General features: G+C 40.6%; 1 gene segment (V, D, J or C); it reads right to left on the minus strand.

The window, feature by feature from the left end:
- Positions 1–1376: 1376 nt before the first annotated feature.
- Positions 1377–2700, minus strand: LOC112430218 (Ig kappa-b4 chain C region-like). The segment is given in 2 exon segments: positions 1377–1834; positions 2572–2700. A coding segment is annotated over 1 exon segment (255 nt).
- Positions 2701–11021: the final 8321 nt, after the last annotated feature.

Genomic DNA, 11021 nt, shown 5'->3' on the forward strand with positions numbered 1-11021 from the left:
ATTTTCCTTCCAATACTTGAAGCATTTTCTGAGCATCACTTTTTGGTGCATGGCTTGTTGCATGCATACCCCACCTGTCTCAACAGGACTATGAATACAACTATATACAGTCACATTTGTAAAAACAAACAACTTTTATACTAAACACTTTTAAAATGTACAATTTTGAAGAAGCCCAGGAGCAATCCCATTTCAGAACACTTAGAATAACACAACTTCCTCCCAAAAGGCCACAGGTTTCAACCACAGCTTTCCAGCATCAGTTCATGTAAATGCAGCTACAGCTTTCCAAATCCCAGGAATCCTTTTAATGCAGTGTTCATAAGATCTTTAAATTGATCCTCGTATGCAACACGTCTCGGAAGATACAGGGATAAGCTGCACATCGATGTGTATCCCTGACTCCTGATCATAAAAGTCTATGTTGCAGGACCCCAGTGGTGGAAGTAAGTCAGCCCCAGTTATAAAGACCAGCAGCTCTTCAAACGTGTGGTCCACCTCTTGCTCTGTTAAAATACATACAACTAGTAAATAAAGCGTAATGTGTAGGTTCATGAATAAAAGATTTATAATCAGTTACACTGACTGTTATGTAGAGCGGTTGCATTAATGACAATTTAGGAGTCAAAAACAGGTTGTTAGGCAAAACCAATATTGCGAAGCATCGTATAATGAAAAAGCAAAGCAATCCTGCCCTCCTAAGACACAGGACATTAATTTTTGTCCTCCGAGTCGGAGACCTGTATGTCAAGGACCCTTGACAGGTATTCATATACCTAAATGAATGCCAAGAGAAAGAAAATATGTGTGTCGTCGTTAGGATAGGGATTTATGTTGGTGTGAGAGACTGTAGCCTACAAGTTCATATTGTTCAATGACAGTTATGACATGTTGTGTTTCAGGTGATTTTACAGAAAAAAAACACCAAAATAACGTACTGAATACTTTTAACAAAAAAACTCTGTATATTAAATTACTTCTTAAAATACCTACCCCAACACTGATCACGAGAATAGACTCATTCTTGTACAGCGCTTTTCTGCTCCACCTGCTCAGTGTTTTATACAACAAACTGCAACATGCTGAAACATTTCATTACACAGCATGCAATGAATTTGCATATATGTAATGTCTTTAATATCCTGCTTAGTAATGGCAGTGTCTCTCAATTCCCCTTCGCACTTACTCTTTAACATAAACTTTGCTTTACTTCATGTATTGAAAGTGGCTTAATTCTACTGACTCATATTGACTACAGATAGCACACTGGCTTCCAATTAGAACCCTGGAAATCATTATTTAGAGTTTAATATTGACATCACCACAAAAGTAAGACAAAGACTCGGTTCTTATTTAATATAGATATTTTTTTATTCTTTAAAACTTTAAACTTTAAACTTTAAACAAAGCAATGAAAAATGAGAGAAGAAATTAGATTTTTTTTTTTTAAAGCTACAGAGTGCAGACTGAAAGTAAGACCAGCATGAAAGTCACAGTTAGTCAGGTCAGGACTGGGGACACTGGTCTCTCATCAGTGGCTCTGAGACCAGAGTGTGGGAGCCCTGGGTGGCCTCACAGGTCACAGAGCCCACCTTCATCCAGTGGTCTGCAGGGAGCCTCAGGGTGCTGCTCCAGCTGTAGAGGCCGTCGTTCTCCTGCACCACGGGGCTCCTGCTCTCCTCCCAGCTGATGCTGCCACTGCCATCCACCTTCCAGGACAGACTCCAGTCTGAGGGGAAGCCCTTTTTGGCCACACACATGACTGTAGCCTTCCCCTGTTTCAGCTCCTCACTAGAGGGCGCCAGCACGGTCAGGGAGGGGGGGACTCGACCCACTGCAGAGAGAGAGAGAGAGATGTTAGAGAAACTGGGAGTTTGGGTGAAACTGATCTCCAGATGTTTCACTTCCCTCTCTGAGCTTGGTAACCATGGTAACAGACAGGCTTCACTGCTGAACCATGGCAACAGACGAGTTTCAGTACCAAAGATAAAAATATTAAACCGTTTCTTTGACTTCTGATGTCCTCGTGTGTGTTATGTTTGAATAATTTATTAGTTTTACAATTAGAAAACAAATAAAATATTAAAATGTGAGAATTTTGTCAAAAAATTGTCAAAAAAACAATTTATTATGTAAAAAAGAAAGAAGCATAGACCTGTTTTGCTCTATTTTGGAACAATAAAGATAACTGTACTTACTCACACTTTAAAATTCATAAACTCAGCAAATCTCAGACAGCAAACTGTTAATGTGTCGTTAATAATGTTAAATCGTTTAGAACTATTAATTTTAGATGGATGGCACATTATTTGCAGCAAAAGGTTGAAGACAAAACTTTTATGGAAATGTAAAATATATAAACGTTTTCTACTTTCCTTCAAGAAAAAAAAACTTTTAAAAGTTTAATTTCCAGTAAAAATAAATACACAAGACGATTTTCGTCTAAATTCAAAATTTACACTGATATTAAATTTTATATTCATGAGAAACATGAAGTATTTATGTAGAAGGAAATGAAATTCACCTTAATGATACAAGTTTGAGCTTCATAAATAAGTGAAATGTACTTACAGTTAACATCCAGTCTGGTTCCTCCACCGAACGTGTACCACAGTGATACAAACTCATTGAGGCGCCGTACAAAAACCTCTGACTGTAGAGAGACACGGCTCTCTGACTCTGAGACAAACAAACTCAACAAAATCATTCACTGTTTGTATCATTTTGTCAGCTCATGTGAAAACTGAAAATATTACAGTGCATCACATTTAAATAATGAATAATTTATTTGGAATGTAAAACTTTTGACTTTGATTTCTTGGGACTTTTTCTGATATCAAAATCTGAGAATAACACAGTGGATCCAATTTACAGAAATGTAAATGTTAATTAATATGCATCAGTGTAAATGAAGACTTTGTGATTTCCTACATTTTTAGAGACTATATTCATAAATATAGAAAAATCAGATATATTTGTGTTTGATGCTCTGATAAACTGGCTGATCCACTCCATACAAAGATGCATATATATTGACAAAGGACACAAACATACACTACTGAGCCAGCACTGAACAGCAAGACTAAGGCTACGTTCACACTGCAGGCGAAAGTGCATCAAATCCAACTTTTCTGACCCTAAGCGACTCATATCCGATCATGGTATGACAGAAAGCACAAATCCAATATTTTCCAAATCCGACCTAGTTCACTTTTGTCTGTGGTACTGAATCCGATACATATCTGACGTTTTAGAAAGCGACTGCTGTGTGAATGGTCATTGGTCACATGGAAGGGTAATACAGTTGGAAGCTGGAGGATCACTCAGAACTTCCACTGCTTTTCTAGTACGCCAGTTATCTTAACCACAGTTTCTATTGAATGAACATCATGTTTCCATGTGTAATTTGACATTTTTGGGAAGTTTTTTCCTTTAATCATTATTGTTATCTTTTGCATATAGAAGTTTAGGCTATGAGGACGATTGGAGATGAACAAAAGGGTGGAGAGGAGAATAGTGAAGTGAGGATGCACATAGTGAAACCTCTTTGAGTGTACAATGGTGTTGATGTGATATACAGAATGTCAGAAAAGAAAAGTCTGTTATTGATGTGATTAGCAGAGTAATCCAAAGAGTGGGAATGTGCTGGAAATTTCTTTTATTTTATGAATTTGTCACATGTTTTAGTAATATCACTCTTGGGTCACTTCAAGGTTCACATGTGGGGAAGCATTCAGCTTTTACTCTATTGCACAAAGTCAGGCATCGTTAGAAAGTTGGTGACACCCAGAGGGGGAGAATTCAACAGGTGGTGAAGTCTTTTGTTAATCAGGTCTTTGAGGATGTGGGGAAGAGGCAAGGAGCAGTCTCTATGTGACACTGGAAGAGGAGACAAGGTTGTAAACTCTCTCGGACGGGACAAGGGTGAGAACAACAACTGTTTGACTGTATTTAAAGAGGGCTGTGCCATTCATCTTCAGGCTACGTCCACACTAGCCCAGATAGATTTGAAAACGGTGTTTTCATCTGAAAACAATCCACGTCCACACTAGGGTTTTCAGTTGTTTTCACAGAGTTGCGGGTCCACGCATGTGTGAAACGCAGGAAGATTCGACCTGCTTCATTTCTGTTTGTCATGGTCCTGGGCCATGTTGGCCCAGTATTCTTAGTTTTTGTGTGTTTTGTATTTTGTTCACTATTTATGCCTTGGTTCCTAGGTTATTTAGTTAAGATGTTCCTTATTTGGTTACCTCCTGTGTGCCCCTGTGTATCTGTGAGCCGTCGTCTCTCCTTGTGTTTTATTCCATGTTTTCCCCAGCCCGTTATGTCTGTGTTCTCCCCGTGCTCTCTCTCCTCCTGTCTGAACCTCCGTGTACTTCCTGTTTTACTTTGACAGTCTCTCGTCAGTATGCGTCATGTTGTGTTCACTCCTGCCCTGTCTCGTTATGGTTATCTGTGTCAGCTGTGTTCCCCGTGTGTTCCCACTTCCCTCGTTAACCCTCTGTGTATTTATGTCTGCGTCTCCCTCAGTTCGGTGTCGCCTTCTCCCTCATGCTGTGTGTGATTCTCCCTGTGTTTCTTGGTGAGCTTTATATTTAGTTTTTCCCAGTTTAGTTTTGTATTACCCGTGATCTGCCTTTCCAGCAATAAAGCTGTGCTCTCTGAGTTTATTCCCCGTGTCCCCGTGAGTGTGCGTTTGGGTCCTCTCCTGCCTGCCACACAGCCGAATCATGACACTGTCTGGCACATATTTACTTTCCAGCTCTTTAAACGTCGCGGCAAAATGTTGAGGAAAAGCACCGAGTTTTTTAAATGGACTAACAATGAGGTGGAGTTGTTGCTGCGAGTAACACAAAAGTACAAAGTTGCAAAAGCGAGTAAGAGTTAAAGAATTTGAAGAAAAGCAATCTGGAGCATGTACAGACTGATATTAGTCTTAATAGAGCAAACAAAACAACTGCTGTATAATGCCCTCCGCTATCTTAGTTTAATTGGTCAAATGACTGCATCACATGACTAACATGCGTCATCGTTTTAGAAAGTCTCCGTTTTCACGGTCCACACTGCGACGCGAAAGCACCATTTTCAAATGTATGCGTTTTCGAGAGCGCAGCATTTTCCTTGAGCGAAAACGCTGTCTCAGTGTAGACGGGACGCCAAAACAGAGAGAAAACGATGTGTTTTCCAATGAAAACGCATTAGTGAGGAGATGTGTGTGTGTGTGTGCTCTCGAGAAGATCTGCATGGAGGAATGGGCCAAAATACCAGCTACTGTGTGTGCAAACCTGGTAAAGACCTATAGTAAACGTTTGACCTCTGTTATTGCCAACAAAGGTTATGTTACAAAGTATTGAATTGTATTTTTGTTATTGACCAAATACTTATTTGCCACCCTGATTTACGAATAAATTCTTTACAAATCCTACCATGTGAATTCATGGATTATTTTTTCACATTCTGTCTCTCACAGTTGAAGTGTACCTCTGGTGCAAATTACTGACCTCTGTCATCATTTTAAGTGGGGGAACTTGCACAATCGGTGGCTGACTAAATACTTTTTTGCCCCACTGTAGCACTTTAAAAACACACCTGGTAGACCAAAGTGCTGTACAATACTAATATGCACATAGTAATAAAACCAGACATAGCAATAAAGTTAAAAAACAATAAAAAATGTCAGTTACCCACAGAGTTAAAAGCCAGGGAATAAAAAGTCTTATAATTATGATTATGTCCCCTCATTCAGTGTCAATGATGGTGATGATACAGGAGGATAAAGGTGAGCTCTAACACATCTGTTCAAATTCATACAGCGTTCACATCCCCTCACTGTAGGGGTCGAGTTATATTTTTCCCTAACACCAGAAAAAGTCGCCAGACTTGTTGCTAGTGGCTTTTTAGAAAAAAAGTCGCTAAGGGGGTCTGAAAACTTGCTAAAAACACGACTACAAAGTCGCTAAGTTGGCAAAACTGGACTGACGTTTAGTCCGTTTCCAGCATCCTGCCATGCGATTGCATTTGCCCCTAACCATTGGGAACCCTCACATTAACTTTTATCGAGTGGAAAAAAGTCCTCCGTTAGCGTTCGTCCTCCAGCTTCACTGTTTATGTTATGCTAACATAGCTTTGTCGTGCTAGCGATCACGTAGCACATCATTATATACCAGGTAGTCCAACTTCAGTAACCCTACAAACGTCACTGCTGTTTACTTTCCTGTCTTTGTTTATGTAGGAAGTGATAGCAGAGCTGTACATTTTAATTTGTTTCATAAATCTCTCAGTCAGAACATGGTGTAATATATTTAGATGGAAGCCTAAATATAAGTTCTGTTTTCATGGATGCCCGGATGTTAAATTTAATTGTTATACCTGGTAGAGCAGCCACACTGATCATTTTATTAAAGATGAAAGAATTTATAAAGTTTTTCAACTCTCAGTAATACTGCAGTGATCATTTGACTTAAGGACCTGCAGCGGAGTTTGGGCCCAGACATGGCTAACGACATCAGACTTAAAGAACGGATACACAACATGAGGCAAGAGAAGGAGAAAAAAGCTCCACCCAGACTGAGCTCCTGATGGGTGAACAGTTTGAGGACAGAAAAAAACCACCTCAGCACAAAAGCACATGAATCTTAATACACCATAGAAGCACATGACAAGAAACAGGCATGAGTAAGGGGTGAGAGTAAGTCGGTGTAGACAGCACATCCGGTCCTCCAGCATGGGCTGGGACTAGACCCGCCGTTCGACCTCAGCCTTGGAGATAAGCGTTCAAAGGTGTTTGGAATCCAGGTTGGGGGACACAGGATGGGAACGAAGAGTCTACAGAGTCTGTCATCAGAAACAGTTTTTTGTTGGTCAGCTCCAGCCTTGAGACCACAGGTGGCGCCGATATGGTGGCCACATGAAATGATGGTGGTTTCCTTTAGTGCGAACAAGTGCATGTCAATTTTACAGTCGATCTAAATATCCAGCAATCTCCCGTTGGAGATTTTGCGCTCAAAGAGCATTTGTTAACTGTCTATAAATTCTACAGGGTTCATGTGTGTCACATGCTAAATATGCTGTGAAAAACTTTTTTTAAGCAAGTCCTGCTGGAGTCAGTTCATTTCCATAGAGCAGCACTTTGCATCAGCAGCACCATGCTCCAGTGCTCTGGGAGAGTTTATAGTCCTGAGAGTTGAACACTGGATGACTGACAGCTGTCCTTCATCACAACAGAAGCCACAGAAATCCTCCTCATCAAAAACATGACTTTGATCTGCGTCCTCATCTGGACTCTCCTCTGCTGCTGCTTCACAGGTAAAGTCCAGAGAATCAAACTCCTCTCCTCTATCAACATCTGTCCCTCTGAAATGAAGCCCACAAAACCATGAAGCTGCTTTATGTTTTTGTCTCTGTGTCCTCAGAGTCCAGAGGACAATATACAGTGACTCAGCCTGGAGCAGTGAGCTCTGCTGTGGGAGGATCTGTGAGCATCAAGTGTACGACCAGTCAGGATGTTAATTTTTGGAAGAACAACCACTATTTGCACTGGTACCAACAGAAAGATGGAGGAGTTCCTAAACTGCTCATTTACTATGCTAGCAATCTACATTCAGGGATTCCAGCTCGTTTTACAGGCAGTGGATCAAACTCTGACTTCACTCTGACCATCAGTGGAGTCCAGGCTGAAGATGCAGCAGTTTATTACTGTAAGAGTGCTCACTGGTTGAACAGTCAGTATGTGTTCACACAGTGAAAAACAGTCGTACAAAAACCTCCCTCAGTCAGACTGAACAGAAACTGAAGTGACTGCTGCAGCTGGAAGATACTGCAGAGACTGATACAGTTCACTGAGGACACACACACACACACACACAGACAGACACACACACACACACACACACACACACACACACACACACACACACACACACACACACACACACACAGTAATGTTAATGTGGGTTTGACTCAAGACATCAGACTTGTGTCCATCCTGACGAGCTCGCACAGAAGAACATGTGAAACACAAAACAGTTGATACTGTGAGTCAGATCTGTGATGAAGAAACTCTCCTGTAAATATTCAAACTGGGAAGTAGTTATTAAATGAGAATATTTTAGTAAACTGCAGTACTGATATATGTATGTATGTAGATTGCTCAGCTACATTCTTGGTCACAGAAATATTTCACATGATCTGAAAATTTACTTTAAAGTTTAGTTCATCAAGTCTTTAACTTCATCTTTGTGACATATATTATTCTGACTTTTACACTTTTTAAACTGCACTGATGTTCTGAAAGAGACATTTTTAGTGTCTCCTATGTTGATAAAGAAAGTTTAGTTTTTCTTTGTTTTTTTTTTTTCTTAATTCTGAAATGAAGCCCACAAAACCATGAAGCTGCTTTATGTTTTTGTCTCTGTATCCTCAGAGTCCAGAGGACAGATCACAGTGACTCAGCCTGGAGCAGTGAGCTCTGCTGTGGGAGGATCTGTGAGCATGGATTGTAAAATCAGTCATACTGTCATTAATTCTGACTCTGTTGAATGGTACCAACATAAACAAGGGGAACCTCCTAAACTACTCATTTACTGGTCAAACCGGCGAGCATCAAGTATTTCAAGTCGTTTTACAGGCAGTGGATCAGACAAAGACTTCACTCTGACCATCAGTGGAGTCCAGGCTGAAGATGCAGCAGTTTATTACTGTTCTGGCCGACACTACATCAACAGTCAGTATTCATTCACACAGTGAAAAGCAGTCGTACGAAAACCTCCCTCCACAGACACGGTTCTCTGACTCTGAAGCAAACAAGTTCACCAAAATGACTTATTTTTTGTATGATACTGCCAGATTAACTGTTAAATACACTTATATAACTAGAACAAACTCAAAAAGGTCTTCTAACAAGGTCATCTAAAAATATTCAAGAAAATATTCAAATAAATCTGTAGTGTCACGGTCCGCTGTGACAGACCGTGTGGAGAGTGCGTGGAGGACTCAGGTGCAGACACGAGTGATACGGAAGTGAACTTAAACAAAAGCGAGCCTTTTATTGTGGCTGATGAATACAAAAGAAGCAAACCAGAATAAGGGCAGCACAAGAGCAATAACTAAACAGAAACCTAAACTGGGAATAAACTAAGGTAAGGCTATGACTTGGAATACAATAGACCGGGCATGGATACACGGAGGGTGGGAACACAGACGACGCGACACAGACTGTAAGAAACACAGAGACTAAATACACATGAGGGATGATCAGGGGAAGTGGCCACACATGGGAACGCAGCTGACATACATGAACTTAACGACAGGACAGGAGGAGTGAAACTGAATATACTGACAGTGAATGCAGGCCTTCAAAGTAAAACAGGAAACATGAGACATGAACCGGGGAGACGTAGTACAGGGGGAGGTGACAGACGCGACAGCATGAACTTGACAATACAAGACACACAGACATAAACACACGAAGGGCAAGGGAGACGTGATACAAGGGTAACATAACTACAAAAGGACTGGACTACCTTAAAGAACCTAAACAAAGAATAAACATCAAAATAGGTTAAGCACAAAACACTGGGTCGCACGACCCAGGACCATGACATGTAGATTTTCATACATTCATTTCTGAATAAATTGTACTTATACAGTGCCAGATCAAAGAAAAAGCATGAAAGCATTATATGTTGTATAGAAAAGACTTTATAATAATATTTTTTTAAAGGAAAACAAAAAACATCAGATGACCACTTAGCGACAGTGGGAAGGAAAAATTCCCTCCTGCAGCAGAGTGGTGGCGATCTGTCGCGACTGGTTGGAAGGAGAGGAAGACAGAACAAAGACACACAGCATTTTGGCTCAATTGAAGCCTTTTTAGGGAGATTTTAGGACAGCCTGATAATAATGAATTACAGTAGTCCAGCCTAGAAGTAATAAATGCATCAACTAATTTAATTCTCAAAGCGTGTGCAGTGTACCCTACATCACCAGCTGAGCCCTTGTGCATGGCAGTAAAAAGGAAGCAGTTCCTTTTGGCCGTATTTATCTCTTTGACTTGCTGAAGAGAGACAGGAGATGCTCTGTTGTGATCAAATATTTCCCTGCTTCCAGCTGTCATTAGCTGTTTGACACATTTGACAAACCTCAGGTCAGCGACAGCAGCAGTCAAAGGTGTTTTCACTAAACCAAACTAAAGAAGCCTCTCACATGTGTTCAAGTTGATCTGACCAGCAATAACTGCCAGTTTCCTCACTTATAAATAAAAGTAAACATAGGAATCTTTGCCATCATCAAACACACAAATCTGGGATTGTTACCACTAAAAAAACTCCACTCAAGGAGCGGAGTCCAGATCAGTGCAGGAGGAAATGAAAGAGCGTCAAGTGACCAGATGAGCCGAACAGGTAAGCAGAGAATACTTGAACTGAGTTATGACAGACTGGAAACAGAGAGAAGACATCTCTCCTCACAAGGAAACAACTAGAAACCTCGAAGAACCAAGTTACTGCTGAGTAGACAATCTGGTGGAGAATGATGGCTTGAGCCACATCAAAAAACTGTAACTGAAAACGTACCTGCAGATTGTGTGAAGTCAAAACCAAAACAAGAGGATGCATTTGGATTCTGCCATGCCTCTCTCTAATCCTTTCAGACAAATGCAGGCTCCATCCTATGTGTGGAGGATGCCCTCCCACATTCAATTCAATTCATTTATTTAGCGCCAAATTCCAACAACAGTTGCCTTAAGGCTCTAGGTGTCAGTATAATGCAACTGAACTTAGTGGGATTAGAACACAGCGTTTCATTTATTCACAGCGTTTAATCTTCTTGGGTGCACACCAGCCTGTAATGAAAAAGACTCTTAATACACTCAACAAAAATATAAACGCAACACCATTGTTACTGCTCCCATTCCCCATGGGATGGACGTAGAGACCTAAAATTCAGTCCAGATACACAATATAACCATCCCTCCCAAACAGTGGTCACAAATCAGTCCAAATGTGTGGTAGTGGGCACATCTG

The sequence above is a fragment of the Maylandia zebra genome, linkage group LG22 (assembly GCF_041146795.1).
Source record: "Maylandia zebra isolate NMK-2024a linkage group LG22, Mzebra_GT3a, whole genome shotgun sequence".
NCBI lineage: Eukaryota > Metazoa > Chordata > Actinopteri > Cichliformes > Cichlidae > Maylandia > Maylandia zebra.